Source organism: Myotis lucifugus, unplaced genomic scaffold (assembly GCF_000147115.1).
Source record: "Myotis lucifugus unplaced genomic scaffold, Myoluc2.0 scaffold_30, whole genome shotgun sequence".
Classification (NCBI taxonomy): Eukaryota; Metazoa; Chordata; class Mammalia; order Chiroptera; family Vespertilionidae; genus Myotis; species Myotis lucifugus.
This window is the reverse complement of record NW_005871078.1, coordinates 1,268,158-1,289,106: the sequence shown is the minus strand read 5'-3', so window position 1 is coordinate 1,289,106 and position 20,949 is coordinate 1,268,158. Positions and strand designations below refer to the sequence as shown.

Sequence of the window (20,949 nt, the reverse complement as noted above, 5' to 3'; positions counted from 1 at the left end):
ATGGCTTAGGGATTTAATGAGAAATATGAATACCTAACAATAACTGGTTACTTATTTTAGATGTAGGTAACTATAAACAGTTTCTCCTGCATCCCTTCATTCATTTCTCACCATCATGGGAAGAAATTATTATTAACATATCTACTTTATAGATGGGAGAAAATATAAAAAGGGAATCCCTTCTTTGTCGGAAAAAGAAATGTTACAGAATATAATTAGAAACCCGTAATTCCACTTAAAAATCCTACCAGCACCTCATACTCAAAATTGACAGAACTCAATCTATCACTTTCTTCTCCTATTCCCAGTTTCCCTAATTTCTACAACTATGAGCAATAATCTCCTAATATCCATAACTCATACTACACTGTATACTACCATGGGGTTCTTCTTTACCCTTTGTATATGGTCACCAAGTTTTTCCATTTCTCCTTCAAAACATCCCTAGTATTGCACCTGTTGTCAACAATGCCCTTGCCTCTAAATTCATTCAGGTCTTTTTCACCTATTATTAGAATCATGAATGCAAAATTAGACATGAAGTCTCCCAAATAGTCTCACCATCTTCAATCTTTATCCCTCCTGTTCATCCTACATTTATGTCCAGAAAAGATTCATTTTTAATAATAAATCTTTTATCTCACCTTCATGTCTATGGATTCTCATTGCCCATAAGATGAAGTTCAAACCCCTGATCACCACCAGCTCACCACTAAACATGCTCATCACCACCACTACCATCAAGCTATAAACCCTCTAAAGACTGAGAGCACTGTTGGACAATGTGTTCTGCCCTAGTAAGTGCTCAATAAATGTTCATGAAAAGGAGCAAAAAGGATTAAGAGGAAGAAAGAAAGGATGATGAAAAGTTGGGAGATGGGAAAAAGGAAGAAAGGAAGATGAAAGAAAGGAATATACTGAGGAACAAGGCAAAGGAAGGTTTATCAGACCAGAACTTCAAGGTAAGTGTAATACTAATTGTAATGTACAACCACAGCAATCCAAAGATGAAGAAGTTGCCTTGGATTTTCCTGATCTCAAATAGGAAATTCACTCTAATTTTGCATCTGGTTTCTGTACAGAGGCCAGAATTTATACTAACACTCTGCATTTGACCAGATAAGAAGACAGATTTTATACCTGGCCAATAGCATGTAAACACCATTCTAATCATGAGGGCATTAAATCAAATGAAGCATATTCTAGACAAGGGGTGGGGAAACTTTTCTCTGCCAAGGGCCACTTGGATATTTATAACATCATTTGTGGGCCATACAAAATTATCGACTTAAAAATTTGCCTGCTATATTTGGCCAAACATTTAATTAGCTCATCCTTAATGCTTTGGCCGTGCTAGACCAAATGATTTTTCGGGACTTATACAGCCTATGGACCAGATATTCCACACCCCTGTTCTAGATTATCTACATTTCAAACCACTTTTTAAGTGCCCAACAAGACTCCCAACTCAAAGAACTGGGTGTGCTTTGAAATAAGAACAATCATATCAGATATACTGTGAAATCTAACTTACATTTTCTTATGATTTAAACTGTTTTTTTTTGTGTTTATTATATGCCCTATGTTGCCACATTGAATTTTGTTACTAATACTACAATAACAAACACAGTACTTAATGAGTGCTTGCTATGTACCAAGTACTGGTACACTTCATTTAAGTTATCTCCTTTACTATTAACAACTCTATAAGGTAGATACTATTATCTTCATCTTGTACACAAAGAAAATGAGGAACAGGAAGGTTAAATAAACTGCCCATGGTCACATAATCCTATCTAACAAAGAGGGAATATGCTAATTGAACCTCACACCATCGCAAAGATGGCAGCGCCCACAGCTAATAAGGAGGGAATATGCTAATTGCTGCCCCGCCCTCAAAGATGGCAACACCCACAGCCAATAAGGAGGGAATATGCTAATTTACTGTCATACCCTCAAAGATGGCAGCGCCCACAGCCACAAGATGGCAGCGCCCAGTCACCTCAGCCCCACCAACACAGCAGGCGTGTGGCAAGGCCAGGCCCACCCCCAGGCACAGGAAAGCCTCGGATATCGGCTGCCCAGCCGCCCAGGGCCACCTGAGGCACAGGTAACCAGGGCCAGCTGAGGACTGCGCTGCCGGCAGTGGCAGCAGCAGAGGTGTGATGGGGTGTCGCCTTCTCCTGATCGCCGGTCGCCTCCCATCCCTGAGGGCTCCTGGACTGTGAGAGGGGGCAGGCCGGGCTGAGGGACTACCCCTCCAGTGCATGAATTTTCATGCACCTGGTCTCTAGTAAAATATAATTTGGAACCTATTAAGTTTTTAAAACAACAGTATTCTATGATGAAACTTCTGAAAATCTATAGTCCTCTCTTACAGAATTGTGGCACAGAGCTTATAAAATGTCTTCATGTTAAAGACATTTACAAGTAAATAATTAGAACTGCACCTACTGCTACCAATTGTGCAGAAGATTGTGGACTTGCCTGTGGTCAGCTGAAACTTGAAACAACATAAAAGAATGATTACATCATTAGTCCTTATTGCATCCCTGAATCAGTCACTATTACAGTGCAGATTTTGAAACAGACGTGACACCAGTTACATGAAATTTCATCAGCCACCAACTAAGTGGCATAACAAAGAAATGAATTCAGATTTCCTCAATATCAGTTATTACATCTGAATCCCACATTGCATGACTCTTCTAAAGGTCATATGTGGTAATACATGTAGAATGTGAAGAATTTAGTAAGCAGGATCATAATGGAAAATGCTGCCTCCTCCAAAACTAAAAGAGGAACTAGATATTCATATTCATGAAAAATATGGGTCTAGTTCTCCTTGCATTACAGAAATATAGAGCTGAGTCAAGATTTGGATATAAATCCATTTATTTTTTTCCCTTGCACATTTTTTTCTATTTCTTTCCCCCCCCCTTTTTTTTAAAAAATTGGGATGACACTGGTTACAAAATTATACGGGTTTCAGGTGCACAACTCTACGACACATCATTTATACACTGTATTGTTTGTTCACCACCCCAAGTCAAGTCTCCATCCATCACTATTTCCCACCCCCATATCCTCCTCCACCTTCCTCAATCACCTCCCCCCGGCAATCATCACACTGTTGTCCATGGATATAAATACATTTAGCTCTACGATGCACAGACTTGAGAAAAATCTGCTACTGTCCTATCACTCTAATGGCCTTAAAAGAAAAAAAAAAGAGGGCACTGGAAACCTCCCAAATTACTCCCATTAATCCTACATCCAATAAGAAATTCTAGTTCCTTTTGCAAAGTGTGCTAAAAGGGCAAAGAGCACACTGGTCAAGTATTACAGAGTAAATACCCTTTCTTCCACATTCTCAAGAATCCAACCCATGGGGATTGCTCTAAAGATATGTAAGATAGATTTGCCTAATAAGCTGAATCAAGTATTCTTGCTCAGATCATGAGTTGAAAATAAGCACACATTCATTCATAAACTCAAAATTTTTAACATTTCTTTCTTAGGTGAGAAGGAATATTCAGTAGCTGTCTCTTTCCAGCTTTTGGCTTCCCAACCTCTCCACTGGAAGAGTATGGAAGGGGAACTGTGTATCCCTTTGCACTTTGCAAAGTGCTTTCCACATCTTCAAATCCCATCCTTTGTTAGAAATTCTAAGCAAAATGAGACTAAGACAAACTAGCCAAATAATAAAAGTTAGGATGCTTCAGATGGACAATTATACATATAACAATGTGATACTCCAAACTCCCACTCTAGTACTTCTTGAAAAGATGTTTGAAAATCTTATGAGGTAAATTCATTCTTTAAAGAAAAATCAGTTATTCAGAATTCATGCTTAGCACTTCTAGTAAGCTTATTTTGCAAGTGTGTGTGGCTGAAGTTAGAATATAGCATAATGTTATTAAAACTGACAACAGTACAAGACTCTACCTACCCATCTTATCTTGTTACTAGAGGCCCAGTGCATGGATTCGTGCACCAGTGGGATCCCTCAGCCTGGCCTGCGCCCTCTCGCAATCCGGGACCCCTCAGGTCGGACTGCCGGTTTTGGCCTGATCCTAGCCTGCAGGAATCTAGCCAAAACTGGCAGTCCGACATCCCCCGAGGGATGTAGTAGTGCATGAAGCAGCAGGCAACCGGGGAGGAGCCCGAGCCAGGCGCTGCACCGCTCCTGCTCATCCGGCCCCACTGCCCTCGCCAGCCGTGAGCCCAGCATCTGGCACCTGTCAGTCAACTGAGGGGCATTCCCTCTGTGGGAGCGCACTGACCACCTGGGGGCAGCTCCTGCATTGAGCATCTTCCCCCTGGTGGTCAGTACACTTCATAGCAACCAAATGGTCGACTGGTCGAACAGCTGACTGATCGCTTAGGGCAGGGGTCCTCAAACTATGGCCCGCAGGCCACATGCAAATACAAATATTGTATTTGTTCCTGTTTTGTTTTTTTACTTCAAAATAAGATATGTGCAGTGTGCATAGGAATTTGTTCATAGTTTTTTTTTAAACTATAGTCCGGCCCTCCAACGGTCTGAGGGACAGTGAACTGGCCCCCTGTTTAAAAAGTTTGAGGACCCCTGGCTTAGGGTTTTATATATATAGATTTTCGATGAGCCTTCAGGGCAGTCCATTTCTAGAATATATCCACTTACTATGATTTAACAGAAAACATAACCCTTTGTTCTCCCGACTTTCACAAGGTTGCTCCTGGGCTAGAAGAGTTCCCACATTATCTGACAATCTGCCTCATGTTTGTGGAATCATTCCCAAAATGCTTTGAGGTCCTTTTAAGTACTAAGCACCCTCAAAATGCAAAGTCAGTTTGAAGTGGGAATTTACAAATATTATAATCTCTCTATTTGCTTTATCAATTCAAGTTTTGGTATAAGACTATTTTTCCACATGAAGTAACTTGTTGAAATCAGTATGAGCATTTGCTATTATGTTATTAATGATAACTTCTGTTATTTTTATTGAATATTTTTAAAACTAAGTTATAACTCATAAAAATCTAAAATGTAATCTAAGCTTAGACTCTAACTCACTCTTTATTCTAATGTTACTCCAGCCATTACAATTGACTCCTCCGGGCTCTGCAATTCCTAAAACAGCTTTTGACTGAAAATAGAATTCTCATGTGAAATACTCTTCTAAATTTTAATAATTGATTAAAAGATTTTAAAAAATAAGAAAAAGCTATTTTCCAAAATAAATTTAACATTGAAAAGCTTAGTTCTAATTAAAAGCTCTCGCTAAATGAATATAAAATGTTAAAAATAAAAATACTATGTTATCTTAGTAGCACTTATATCTTTATTATGGAATCAGTTTTTGTCCACATTGCTTTTGTCAGCTTTTATTAAGGCCACTATTTTTTAGTTTTTGACAAAAGTGGGGGGAAAAACTCAAACTCTAAGATCACTGATAGATTGAACTCTTATTTCCAAGTGGGCATTTTGTTATTTGATTTTATGCTACTACTTCACAGAATAAAACACCACCTTTTAAAAGAACGTTTTTGTCAATCTTAACACCATGTTCATCTAACATCCAGGCACATTTGTGTCTACACAAAAGACGTTGCGGACTACAGACTCACAGGTCAGGCTGAGGGAGTTTTCCCCTTCAGAGGTCTGGCTCCCTTCCAAGGAAGAAAAGCCCAAAGAAGCAGCCTGCTCGGGGGAGATCCAGAGGCCTGGATGTTCTCCCCATGAAATAGAGTGTCTGTCACCTGACCTGGCAATGGGCCCGACTCTCACTCCCGCAGCAGTGATGTTCCCCAAGTGAGGAATATGGACCCTCGTCATCCTTGTGCAGTTTCCTTGGCATGTGTACTCATTGTGAGAGCAGCCCAGTCTGTCTCCGTGTCTTTAAATAGGGCTGCTTTTGAATGCTGCAATACTGAATCAGATTCTAATTGCAAATAATTAAAATCTTTGCTTCCTCTTCAGGAGGAAAGCATCACATGGCGAAGCAGGAGGGAGCCAGAGATTAACATTTACTTCACTAAGCATTTGCAATTAGGTTGTGTTTGCTAGACCAGCCAGAGGAAAACTAAAATGAGCTATAAGGCTGATTAATGATCTAATACCTTAGATAGAAAGTTTCACATTTTATTGCTCCCCATAAATATAGTGAGTTATTTTTCACTTCTGTCCTTTACCTGATGAGTAAATCTAAAAGACTATTGAGTGTATAAAATAAAAAATAACACCCTTATGCAGCCCATATACTCTGGCCCATTATTTTAACCAGTCTCTTCCAATAGGCAATAATTTTCTTTGCTCTCTTCCTATACAGCCAGGGAAAAATTTAAACCAAATTCACTCATAAACATTGATATACAAATAGTGAGAACCGAAGGTGGATTTGCCATGTGAAAATCAATTGGCTGAACAAAGGGAAAAATACATGTAGGCCTCAGTATGTGCAGAGGAAAAGGGTTTTGATAAAATTCCATATCCATTCATAATAAAAATTATTAACCCAGCAATTTAGGGGAACTTCCTTAATCATCTAAAGGGCACCTAAGAAAAAAACCAACAGACATTGTTCATATCAGAAAAGGTTGAAAGCTTTTCTTTTAAAATTCGTGATGAGGTAAGAATTTTCACTATTGCCATTTTCATTCAATGTTGTTTTAGAAATCTTAGCCAGTGCAATAAAGAAAAATAAATAAAAGATTGAAAGATTGGAAGGGAAAAAATAACTGTCTGCATGATGTTCACATACAAAATCCAGAAGTATCAACAGATAAACTATTAGAATATGTGAGCAAAGTTGAACATAAGTTCAATATAAGAAAAATCCCTGCATCTGTATGTAGAAGTAATAATTTAAAAATGCAATCTATATATTTAAAAGCCTAAACGACCAAATGACCAATCGCTATGACACACACTGACCACCAGGGGGCAGAAGCTCAACACAGAAGCTGCTTCCTGGTGGTCAGTGCACGCCCACAGCGGGAGCGCCGCTCAGCTGATGGACCCATCCTGGCAACCCACCAGCCCAGCGCAGCCACTCCCTCCATCAGTAGTCCTGTAGGTCCAATTTCCGGAGAACGGGCCAGGCACTGACAAACCAGGGCTGCCAGCATGATCCCAATAGTGTCGCCTGCTTCCTGGAAGTCGGCCTAGGCCCACCTCAAAAGCAGACTTGATAAATACATGAACCAGAACAAGTTGACATGCACAGAAAAAAAAAATTCCCAGCAACAAATGAGTTCTAATTCTACAGTGAGAGATAATCAAATCGGAACAAATATGACAGTGGTTTGACACCACTGTATTCAGACACGTCATAGCTTATTCTTCAATTAGGGGTTATAACTATGGTATAGCTTCCTCCTATTCTTCCAGATTCATAATTCTCTCCTATTCAGCTCCAATCTAGCACAGAGATATCAAAAAACTTGCCTTCAAAACTTAAAAAGAATGAATCATTATTTCTACCCACGAAACACTCTCCAGTTTAATGATGTAGTTTGAAAAAATACAATCCTAGTATAAAGAATAGAAGATTTTTAAAAACATTAATTCTTCAGAGTAGACAGGTCCTCCTCCTAGAAAGGAATGTTGTTACCACACCTAAAATATAAGGCAACATACCTTCCATGTTATGTATTTTTTAAATGCACCTGATTGGATAAACATACTTTTGGTTCCTGCATTTTGGTTCGCTTTCTCATTGGCCCAGTCTCCCAATGTTGGAATCATCAACCTCATTATAAATAGAACTCGATAATCTATATATATAAAAGCCTAAGCAACCAGCGACCAGCTGACTGGCCAGTAGCTATGATGTGCACTGCCCACCAGGGGGCACACGCTCAACGCAGGAGCTGCCCCCTGGTGGTCAGTGAGCTCCCGCAGAGGGAGCGCCGCTCAGCTGACAGGTGCCAGACACTGGGCTCACAGTTGGCAAGTGCAGCTGCAGCGGCACGAGCCTCTCCTACAGACACTCCCCCTGTAGTGGCAGGTATAGAGGGGCCAGGATGAGCAGGAGCAGCGCCCAGCCCGGGCTCCGGCTCCTCCCTCACTGCCTGCCGTTTCACGCACTACTTCGTGCCATGCGGTCGATGTGAACAGCTGGCTGGAGCCCAACGAGCTGGTGGGTTAAGGCCTGGCTGTGGTGGCACGGAGGTCCACTGATCCCCACAGGCCAGGCCAAGGGACCCTAGTATAATCATAAATAAAATAGGACTTCAAAGCTAGGGCTTGCCAATGACAGAATGACAACACAAAGTAAGGAACATATACAAAAGATTGATTTTTCTCTTTGAGGTGCATTATTACATACATACTATACCATTTCATTATCATGTCAAACAGTACAACTGGCAAAATAAGTCAGCTAATAAGATAAACCTGTATGCATGGAACAAACAACTGTCACACCATATCTGGGTTTCTTCCGTTCACAGAAAACAACTGTAATTTGAGGATGATTGTATCTCACAGACTTACTATAGGGATCAATGAGCTATGACTATGAAGAGTGCTTTGAAAAGTATAGAGTTTTTCATAATATATATGAGGCTTTTTTGTTGTTATTTTGGTTATTTTAGATAAACATCGATGTGAGAGAGACATAGTAAGGGCCGGGGCTCAAGCCTGCAACTGAGGTATGTGTCCTTGACCGGGAATCAAACTCAAGACCCTTCAGTCCAAGGAATGATGCTTTATCCACTGAACCAAACCAGCCAGAGGGCTGTGAGGTAGTTCTAATACCAGAGGATTCACAATCTCAAAACCTTAATAGGTCAAATCTTAAGAAAATTTAAGATTTTTCTTTAGTTTGGGACAAAATTTAACTTAAGATCATTACTAATACAATAAGACTGAAAAATAGCTCCTTAAGAAAATAAACTACTTATGCACTTTAGAATACTAGATAGAGCGTCGGCCTGCGGACTGAAGGGTCCCAGGTTCGATTCCGGTCAAGGGCATGTACCTTGGTTGCGGGCACATCCCCAGTAGGGAGTGTGCAGGAGGCAGCTGATCCATGTTGCTCTCTCATGGATGTTTCTAACTCTCTATCCCTCTCCCTTCCTCTCTGTAAAAAAAAAAAAAAAATCAATAAAATATATTTAAAAGAAAATAAACTACTTATGCACTTTAGAATACTAATCCTATATAATAAAAGCCTAATATGCTAAGTGTCCAGTCAAATGGTCGGTCGTTCAACCAATCAAAGCACAATATGCTAATGATATGCTAAGGCCTCTCAACCGCTTGCTATGATGTGCACTGACCACCAGGGGGCAGATGCTCTGACTGATAGGTTAGCTTGCTGCTGGGGTCCAGCCTATCAGGACTGAGAAAGATGGGCCCGACATGTCCTGGAGCCCTCCTGCAGTCCCTCCCTGACTGGCCAACCTCCCGCATCCCTCCCTGGCCCTGATTGTGCAACAGTGGGATCCCTTGATCTGGCCTGCACCCTCTCACAATCCGGGATCCCTCCGGGGATGTTGGAGAGCCAGTTTCGGCCTGATCCCACAGGCCAGGCCAAGGGACACCACTGGTGCACGAATTCGTGCACCAGGCCTCTAGTTAACAAATAAAGCAAAAAGGGTAGACCTGAGTAGTTGAGGCAAATTTGTTATTCAAATCTAAATCAGTCTTCTTTAGTTAATAGAGTAGGATTTTTTCAAAAATTAACACTACTTAAGTGTCCACTATAGCAAGTGCTTAATTTAGACAGATATTTGGACACAAAAAGAAGAAAGGCTTCTTTTTAGGGGTATGGACGAAGAGGTAGGTGAAGAGAGACAATAGATTCAGATTAGATGTATTAACTCTAGGTGCCACTGGGACATCCAAGAAACATGAGAATCAGACAGTTGTAGACCTGAGATTTAATCTTAAAACAAGCTGAAGTTAAATCATTTTTAAAATATGTAGCATTGAAATTAGTAGTTAAATTAGGGAAATAAAAATAAATAAATCATGTAGACTCTATATAAAAATGGTGTAAAATAGTGGCCAAGAACACTTTAAAAATGCTTAGAAGATGGGAAAGCAGTAACAACAATTGGGAAGAGAAATGGGAGAAATAGTAAGAAAGAAAAGCAGCAAAGTTGGAAGCAAAGTGTATCAGAGAAGCCAAAAAAAAAAAAAAGGGAAAATTTCCCTAAAATGAAGTAACAATATGAGAGATTGCTTTTGGCAAGTAGGTCATAAGTGATCTTTGAGAGAGTAGTTTAACAAAGGGTGGGCAGAAGGGGGAAATCTCTAGAGCAGCCGTGGGCAAACTACGGCCCGAGGGCCGGTTTGAAATGAATAAAACTAAAAAAAAAAAAAAAGACCGTACCCATTTATGTAATGATGTTTACTTTGAATTTATATTAGTTCATACATACACTCCATCCATGCTTTTGTTCCGGCCCTCCGGTCCAGTTTAAGAACCCATTGTGGCCCTCGAGTCAAAAAGTTTGCCCACCCCTGCTCTAGAGTCACGTCTATTTGTATGTAGAAGCTTGAGCTGACTCTTAAAATCACCAGTATCAAGTTAATAGTTGAAAATATTGGCCATGATCATGGTCATATTTATAATCCTCTGTATCTAGATTAATTGATGGGACCTCTTCCTCTGCCCACAAATTTTTTAAAAAATGTTTTTAAGTGTCAGGGACTTTGGAAATCATTAAATAAGAGATTGCAAATTGGCAGTTAACAAGACAAATTCAGCTCTCACGTTTCAAACTTTCCCCCTCCCACACACATTTTTAACTTCTCTATATTATTCAAAGTTCTGGTAAAACTGATCCCACATTCCCAATGCAACTTTTGCAAGCATACATATTCCATTGACCTGTGGCTACCTGGACGTCCTAATGACACCCCACTTCACTCATTTCTGATAACTGCCTGGTTCCTGTAGCTGTGAGGTATTTAAGGTAGAAACCCATAAACTTGACATTTATATAGGAAACATTAAATTTATTAACCATCCACTACTTATGCTTATTAAGACAGAGAAGTTGCCAGAACCAGTTTTGCTCAGTGGATAGAGCGTCGGCCTGCGGACTCAAGGGTCCTGGGTTCGATTCCGGTCAAGGGCATGTACCTTGGTTGCGGGCACATCCCCAGTGGGGGGCGTGCAGGAGGCAGCTGATCGATGTTTCTCTCTCATCGATGTTTCTGGCTCTCTATCCCTCTCCCTTCCTCTCTGTAAAAAATGAAAAAATATATTTAAAAAAAAAAGGCAGAGAAGTTAAAGTCAGTATTTTCAGGGCTCCCCTTCCCTTGGGTTTTAATTTTGTTAGTGTGTGCGGGATTTTTGTTCACTTTTTAGGTTGTGTGTGTGTGTTACCATTTCCACTGGGTATTACTTAGAACACATCTGATGTCTACCTGGGAGCCTGGCATCCTCCTCAATGGCTAGATATGGCTACTGAAATTAACTAGTATGGCCTCACGGCACATGGTGAAATCTGATGTTGAAAATAATTTGAACTAATTCATCAAAGCTGAGGCCACTACAAGTTACAAAATTTTAGGGTCACAATAAATTAAAACCATCAGCCCTGGCCAGGTAGCTCAGTTGATTAGAGCGTTTTCCTGATATGCCAAGGTTACAGGTTCGATCTCCAGTCAGGGCACATACAAGAAGCAACCAAATGAATGCATGAATAAGTGGAACAACAATTGATGTTTCTCTTTCTCTTCAATCAATAAATAAAAAAATTTTTAAATTTTAAATCATCAATAGAAATATTTTTTTAAATGACTTTTCTTTTTCTACTTAATCCTTTTGGTTCATATGCTAATTTTTAAGCCTACCTGTTTGAAGAATTCACCTAAGGAATATATATATATTCTGCAAGTGTTTCTGACCGACATGTGAATTAGGGGGGAAAAAACCTTTAATAATATTTTACTACATACATTCAAAACTATTTTTATGAACAAAATGATTAGCAGCTAATTACTTAGGCCATTAATTGATTGCCTTTTTTAGTGATTAAAAATATGTATGTTAATTGTACCCAAAAATGGAGGCAAGTTAAGAATCTAAAAGGTTACTACCTTTAACATTTTAGTAGATAAATGTTGTGGAAAAATATATTGTGAATGAAAGAACACTAAATCTGATAGCTTTCTATTTGCTTTTTATTTGTAGTTTTTATAATAAATCTTTAGTATAAAAATTTGTTAAACCAAAGAGCCTGGCCTCTCTTGAACCATTTCTGATAATGAACACTGACTATGAATGCAAAACCCTGCATATCATTAGGTGAAACATTTATGCATTCAGAGTGTCTACTTGGTGGTTTTCTTCTTAAGGAGCTAAACAGTTCGTTAAACAAGCTGCTCCTGAATAGTAGATCAGAACAAGCATACGCTGCCTTCTGTAGAACTCTATTGTGAGGCTGTGCCCATTTGTGTTTTCTTTGAAACCATGAAAATGAAACCCTTATGCTCATATTAAAAGCATAAGAAAGGCATCTATTATGTCAATAGATTTAAAACACGGCCTGAGACACAGTGAGAACCACTCCAAAACGGCCCTCTTATTATAGCAAAGGTTAAGAAGTGCACTCCCAGGAAAACCTTCAAAGGCCTACATGTCATTATATTCCCAAACAGATGGCATCTCAGTGCTTGGAACTATAGTTTATGGACACCTACAACCTCAAATAAATCCTTTCTAATCCCACTCTTTTGTCTAGATTTTGTACTTTGATGATAACCGCAGGTGCCTTTCTCCATTTTCACAGAATGATAGACAATGATATGGTGAAGATTCATGTTCATATGTGGACACAACTCTTAAAATGACTCCTATGCAACATACAAGTAATTTACCAGCAACAGATTCCCACTTTAAGGATATCTATCATTCCTGGGTTCTAATTTACTAGAAGTCTTCAATAGTCTGAATTTTAGAGGAAAAATGGTGAAAACCTAGCTCTAGTGTATATTGTTGAAGTATAAATAAATTGATAAAAACCACTTTGCGAAACTCTCAAACTCAGGAGATGGGGACAAGACTATCATAGCAACACTGTTTATAATAATGAAAAACTGCAAACAATCCAAAAGTTCAATGGGAAAATGAACATATGAATCGTGATAGAATACTGTACAGCAATGAAAATGAATGATGTAGATGAAACTCAGTCACCACACAGAGCAAATGGATAAGTCACAGAAAACTATATACATTTCCTTTACATAAACTTAAAAGTCTGCAAAATTGAACATGTGATTATTACTTATAGAATTTTAGATAGTTCACTTTTAACTATCTAAAATTCTGCTAGAAAAATTAAATCATACTCACCTAACACATTGAAGTAAAAACTTTATATGGTTAGTTGCTACATACCTCATATACTAAATACTTTTTTGAATTTAAATTCACTCTGCTACAACAAAGTTGCACACAGACATTAAATGATTTCTAATGGGTCAAGAAAATGTGTTTAAAATGCCATATACTTCAATATTTAAAGAAACTATGAAAACTCTAAACTATAAAAAGATGTAAATAGTATCATAATTTAACCCAAATACTTTTACTTCATAGTGTACCTGAAACGTCACAAGGCTTATGAGGATGCAGAAAATAGTTCCTCTTTAACTCCTGTCTGTATATAAGATGTGGCTTGTTATGATCATCTTCGTGTTCACTCCCATCTGCCTTCATTATAGGTTCTAAGAAATATTCACCATCATGTGCTTTAAATGTTCCCATCTGAAAAATTAAAAAATATAAAAATTATTTTTTCATCACTAAGAGAAAACAATACATTGTGCCATAGGTTAAAATTAACACACACAGAAGCAAGACAGCCAGGAGTCTGTCTGTTTACTGAATGTCATCAACTGAACATGAAGTTTCCGTTCTGTGGCTCACCTTTTTCTCTCAGCTCATATGTATAAAGTTATGAACACAGGACAGTATTCCAATGGGCTGAGTTGAGATGAAAGTTATTCTAGACATAAACAATGGCACAGGCAGCAGCATCAAAATGGGGAAAAAAATGTCTAGCGCATTCTAGAAATAAGAAACCTGTTTGGCTTGGTCTACGTACAGTAGTAGTATGAGACAAGATGTAAAAGGCAGGCTGGGGTCAGAAACAAGAGATGTTAAATGTAATGCTGATAGATTTGAATTTGTAAGCAATGGGGAGCCATTGAAGTTTTCACAAAAACCTGTCTTCTGAATTTCAGAATTCAATATCCAACTTACTATTTGATATCTCCACTTAGACTAGTAGCATTCACAACATTTACATGTCCAAAGCCAAACTCTTGATTTCTGGTTCAAACCTGCTGTTTCTAAAACTCTCTCTTTTTCAGTAAATGGTAACATTATTATTCAGATTGCCCAGGCCAAAAATCCTTAGAGAAATATCAAGGATGACTCTTTCTTTCATATCCCACCTTCACTCCACCTTCAAGATCCTGAATGCTGAATCTTTAAAGTATAATTGAAATCCAGTCACTCCTCCCAAATTTTACCACTACACCCATGATCTCTTTCTCGAACTAAACCAATAGCCCTTTATAGTCTAGTCTCCACAGAAGAGTCACAGTAATTTCTCTTAAGTCTATATCATGTCAAAAAACACTCTAGTGACTTTTCATGTCACTCAGTAAAATCCAAAGTTCTTTCACTGATCTACAATGTCCTGTGTGACCTGTCCACCCCTTTTCACCACCCGTCGCTCCAAGTACACAGATGACTAATAGTTTTGACTTCTCCCGCTTGCACCTTGGCTCATCCTAGTGTCTTTGCTATTCCTCAAATATGACAAGTATATTCTCCCCTCAACACCTCCGTACTTAGTAAACCTTCTGCCTCTCAATGTTTCCCTGATGGCTCTCACTACATGTCTCCACTCAACATTCATCACCCTATATAAAATGACACCTAAACTCCTACTTTAGCTCTTTGATCCAGTTTCATTTTTCTTCATAGCACTTATCACTAATGGGTATATTTTTATTTATGTTCATTTGTTCCTTGTCTGGTACTATCCACTAAAATATAAACTCCATGAGAGCAGAGCTTTGCCTGCACTCTTTTCTACATGCCTCTCATGCCGGCCGTGTACCAGATATTGGATAACATATTAAATGAATAAGTAAGACTGTAAGGTATGCAATGTAATCTAGTAACATGGAGTGCTATCTATGGTAGAGAAAAAAAATACTAGCAATTATAAGACAGAGGCTATAGCCCAGAAGAGAGGTAACAAACCTTGAATGACAGTGACAGTGATGGGAGGACAGTTGGAACAAAAAAGTTACAAGATGCCAATGCCCGAGGAAAGCAGAAAACCAGGGAGAGAAAGAGTTTATGATAAAGACAATTTCCTGGGAAAACATAATTTACCAAAATAACTCCAGAAATGTTAAAAATCTCAACAGCCCCCTTTTCTACCAAATAATAGAAAAGGTTATCAGAGTTACACCATGAAACCTCCAGGTCTTAGTTTCACAGAGAAATTCCACCAAACCTTGAAAGAGCAGATAATTCCACTGTTATTTCAACTGTTCCAAAATATCTATACTAATAAAAGGGTAATATGCTAATTAGACCGGGTCGACCGGACATCTTCCGGTCATCCTGCCTTCCTCCCAGACAAAGCCATGGTGGCGGGGGCCGAGGTAGAGGTGGTTGGGGCGATCAGGCTGGCAGGGGAGGGCAGTTAAGGTCAGTCAGGCTGGCAGGGAAGGGCAGTTAGGGGCAATCAGGCAGGCAGGCAAGTAAGCAGTTAGGAGCCAGCGGTCCCAGATGGCGAGAGGGATGTCCAACTGCCGGTATTCAGATATCCCCCAAGGGGTCCCAGATTGGAGAGGGTGCAGGCTGGGCTGAAGGACCCCCCCCCCACCCCATGCACAAATTTCATGCACTAGGCCTCTAGTTTTAAAAATAAAACATTCAAGTTAATTTTATGAAGCTAGTGTAAACTTACAGCAAAACATGATAAAGATGGCAGCAAAATTAAACAAAAAACATACAGGATAAGCTCGTATGTGAATATTAAGATAAAAGTCCTAAATTGTATTAGCAAACAAAATTCAGCAACACATGGAAAGAATAATACATCATGAGATGGAATTTATCATAAGAATGTAAGTATGATTCAATATTGGACATCTATCAATATAATTCATTCTAATTGTTTATATGAATAGAAAAAAATCATCAAGGCATTTATAATAATAATAGTTAACTCCAATATGTCCAGAAGACATCATTTATACACATTTTGCATATATTTTCAGCTAATAATAACTCTTTGGGGTAAAATCTATTATTATCCCCACTTTAAAGGTGAAATAAATTAAGAGCAAAGGTTACATAACTTGCTTACATCTTTTTTCAAGTAAGTGACAGAACCAAGATATGAACCCACATAGCCTGGCTCCACAATTCATGCCTTAATCCATTACACTGGACTAGTTATCATATTCCAATTTTTATAAACCCTGCAAAGTAGTTGACAAATATTTAAAGAACAACTATACTATGTGCTTGGTACAGTTCTAGAGGCTATATATGCAGAGGTGACCATGATAAAAATCTCTGCCTTCAAGAATTTAAACTTATATAGGAAAACATAAATAATTAAAAATATAGCATGCCAGGTGATAACAGGTGCAATGGAGAAAATAATTATGTGGAGACAAAGAAGATTTAACTTTGGGTGATGGGCCCAAAGTGCAGTATACATATGATATTTCATAGAATTGTACACTTGAAACCTATATAATCTTATTAACCACTAGAAGCCCAGTGCACAGATTCGTGCACCAGTGGGGTCCCTTGGCCTGGCCTGTGGGGATCGGGCCAAAACCGGCTCTCTGACATCCCTGAGGGGTCCCAGATTGCGAGAGGGCGCAGGCCAGGCCAAGGGACCCCCACCAGTGCACCAATCCATGCACTGGGTCTCTAGTATTCATATAAGATCTTTGGTTAATCTCTTTCCACCCTCCTCCCTCCCCCTTTCCCTATGAGATTCATCAGTCTGTTCCATGTTTCCATGCCTGTGGTTTCTGCTCCTGCATTGAGCGTCTGCCACCTGGTGGTCAGTGCACATCATAGCTACCAGCCAGTTGGTGGGTCGCTGGTTGCTTAGGCTTTTATATATATAGATGGTCACCCCAATAAATGAAATTTAAAAAATTTTTAAAGAAAAAATTAAGGCAAGGAAACAATGATAGAGGGTGCTGTGAGGAGGCTGAGACTAGAATAATGAGGAAGTAGGCATAGAAAACTCTGGGAGAACATTCCAAACAGAAGGAGCAGGGACTGAAAGGCCCAGTGATGGGGAAAAACTTGGCAGGTTCAAGTGACAGAGAGAACAGTGAGGCGAAAGCTGTGCCAATAAGCGGTTATGCAGTAGGAGCAGGTAGACAGGCAGGCTATGGTTGCACTCACTATGCTTGACATCAAAAAGCACTCATCACACTTCAGAACATACAGATATACATTTATCTGCACCTAAAACCTTGCAATTTTTCACACAGAAAAGCGTATTTCTGTGAAGAACCAATCTAGAAATAAACATGAATTACTGAATTCTAGATGCTATGATAAGCCCAGTTTTGATGAAGGGGGTTTCACTTCCATTTCCTAATTTTAAATATCTAAAAATTACTTAAAGATAATAACTTCGAAATCATTGCTTTAAATTCACTGTAAATAATAAACACATTTTAAATCACTTTTAACTGAATAATCACTTAAAGCCATTTATGACTATAATTGCCACAATCATTTAAAGTTCTCTTTACATCCATGAGTATTACTACATCTATAGCTCCTCCTCAAAGATAAAGCCTTTTCTATTTTTACAGTTCCAAAACCTAAAAAACATTACCTCAAACATAGCAGGCACTCAATACATATCTGTAGAAATGAACATTTTCCTAATAAATATGGTAGAACATCTGTGTTTTCCCCCACATACCCTTTAGAAACCCCTTTATTTCCTCTAACATTCCTAAGTCATAGTAGCTTGGAAACTTGTCTGAGATATTTACATCACTTTATTTCAGTGCTAGAAAGTAAAATGTCTAGGCATTCCTGGTTATGTAATGTGTTAATATGTTAAATTACACATTTTTTAAAAGTCAAAAATAAGGAAAATTCCATCATACTGAAATTATAATCTAATATATATTTGGATTTCATCTAGCATATTTAATTCTACCAGTGCCTGTTTTCTAAACCACTTCTTTCCAAGATTTCAAAATTCCAGCTTTTTCTGCCTTCCCAGAAAGATAATTTCAGCTATGCTTACAAATTACAGATACTGGCTTTGAAATGCCAGTAAATGGACCCAAGGAAAATCACTTTCTGCCTTTTTGGAAAAACATGCTGAGGTTGGGAAATGTGATAGCATCTTGGTAAAAGATACAAATAGACATGAGGCAACTTGTTACTTATCTAAATCCACCTAGAAAACTACTTTGAAATAATGTGACACTTTTCCCAAGAATATTGAGAATATTTACACCTGGGGAATTTTCTGTACTCCTTTAAATCAAAACCTACTATGAAGTACTTTTATTATAATGTTCCAATAAAACTGCACATGGGTCCAATCTGTAATCCCATGTGGGAAATGAATATAGTTCTACCCAGAGGCTATCAGCATCTCCTTGTAAGTCATGCTAGAGCACCCCAGCCTGCTAAGAATATTGCCTTTATCACTCAAAGGCCTTTTCTTCAACAATTCCTTTATGTTCTAAAATACTAAGTTCAAGAATAAATGGCAAAAAAAAATTAAAATAAAAAAAAGAATAAATGGCAACTAATTTGTTCTCCAAGTAATTTCCCTGTACTAATCAATGAAGGAGTTAAGAGTATTTTACTTCTACCAATTTTTCTGTAATCCACTCCATTGCAGAGAACTTTCTGTTCAAAGAATAAAAATATTAGAGCTCTGCCTAAAGGCCCCTAAGGAAGCACTTGATTTTTTTTTAACTTGGAAAAGAACCTGGTAAGGAATTGGAAGACTTAACAAAACAGGTGGTTCATAGAATTATATTTAGATCACACCGTATTTTTAGTAACTGCCTTTCTACAGATGGGCACTGCCATTGATTCATAAGAAATGCCAATCAAATCCCAAACACTTTCTTTTTATAACTATTAAAGCAGCAAAACCAGCTTTCACTTGGGCAAGGGTTTCCCCATTATTTGGAGCAATGATATTCTATTTGCCAACTGTTTTGAAAGGCAGTAAGTGATTGCACAACTGGTTTTAATTTACTCTCACAGGCCAAAGTTTTTATATGTTTAGAGGATTTTTATACAATTGTTTTTCCAAAATGTTCTTATTTCAGTATTGTGTCATTCAACCCATATATTTTTTCCACTCATCCATATTTTTTCCCCCAAATACATGGTGAACACATGTACTATAGCAACAACCAATAATGTACTCTCAGATTTCATTGAGGGATAAAAACAAGTACAAAATATAAACCATTTGGACTCTTTTCCCAAATCATTTATAGGTATTACATTAGGTAAAGAACAAGATTCAAAAATAAAATACTGAACAAGACAATTAGAGTCCATACTGAGAAATTATTTCAGTAACAAATTGCTCCCAACTATTACTTAAATTGGATTTGCACTTAAGGGCTAGATTGCTGGTAATTACTACCGTGAAGACTAAAATATTTAGTTTTTCAATCTTCAATCGTGTCATGTAGTGAGGATCAGTTTGATGTTATTTGAGAGCCTAAGTATGAGTCTTGGCTTTGCACTCATGGAACCTTGGACAAACCACTTATATATCTGGGACCCTCAAGTTCCATAATTTGTAAAACAAAATAGAAATAATTCTACCCACTTAATTTCCTGAGAAAGGCAGTGTGTGTTAAAATAATGTCAGTAACTGTTTTGAAATTGCATATATTTTGAAATAGGATAAAGAACTCTTCACTAAAAACAGATGTTATAGCCACCCTTTTTACCCTAGGCAAAGTATAATTGTTATGCAAGAAAGGTCATGAAGATTAACTCTGAGATTCATTTTTATTTTGGGATACTCTATTCAATGCAAAGGGTTTATCACCCTGACAGTTTCTGATTACAGCACCACTGACCACGCCTAGGAAATACTGTAGAGCATATAAGCACAAATTGAGTGAATGACTCATAAAAAAAAAAAGCATAACTGACTCCAGAAGCAAAAAGTTCATTGTAAGATATTTGAAAAGATGAGTCTTCTCTCCTCTAGCAGATTCTTTATCTTCCCTTCCAATTCCATAGCACAATTCCAGATTTCCACTATCAAAGTGAGAGACAATAGATGACATGTGTTGTTGATACCTCACCTAAAAAGAGACTGCTCTCTTGTCCAGCCTGTGTGGTTCAGTGGTTGAGCACTGACCCATGAACCAGGAGGTCACTTGCCCAAGTTGTGGGGTGGGCTCCATCCCCAGTAGTTGGCATGCAGGAGGCAGCCAATCGATGATTCTCTCATCATTGATGATTCTATCTCTCTCTCCCTCTCCTTCCTCTCTCTGATAACAATAAAAACATATTTAAAATAAAATAAAAAGAGACTGCTCTCTCACCAAGTCCTTGCCCATGAGGATCAAGAAAACAAGACAAAAGCTAGAGACCTGTCTACCAAGATTATGTTGCCAAATGACTCAAGTTCAAATAGTGTTCCAGCAACATCAATAACAATAACTATATTCTGTAATATTTCTCTTTATTGTAGGCACTGAAGTGTTTTTTTGAAGTCTTATGAACTCACTAACAGTGGAGAAAAATCGTCAAAAAATGGCTGTGTTCTTGTGCATTCTGGGTAGTGATTCTCAGGAGCGCCTCTCCTAACCTCTTCCTAAAGTATTTGTGAACACATAAAACATAGTGATTATAATAATTAGAAATGTAACAGTAAACCATTAAGAACTAATTTGCAGGTGTACAATGGAAATATGTT

General features: G+C 38.3%; 1 protein-coding gene across 1 annotated transcript in view; it reads right to left on the bottom strand.

Annotated features, from left to right (window-relative positions):
• Positions 1-20,949, bottom strand: part of ADAMTS20 (ADAM metallopeptidase with thrombospondin type 1 motif 20) — a 167,696-nt gene that overhangs the window by 129,966 nt on the left and 16,781 nt on the right. Inside the window, 1 exon segment of the mRNA XM_014454071.2 lies at positions 13,556-13,718. Coding sequence (XP_014309557.2) covers positions 13,556-13,718 — 163 coding nt within the window.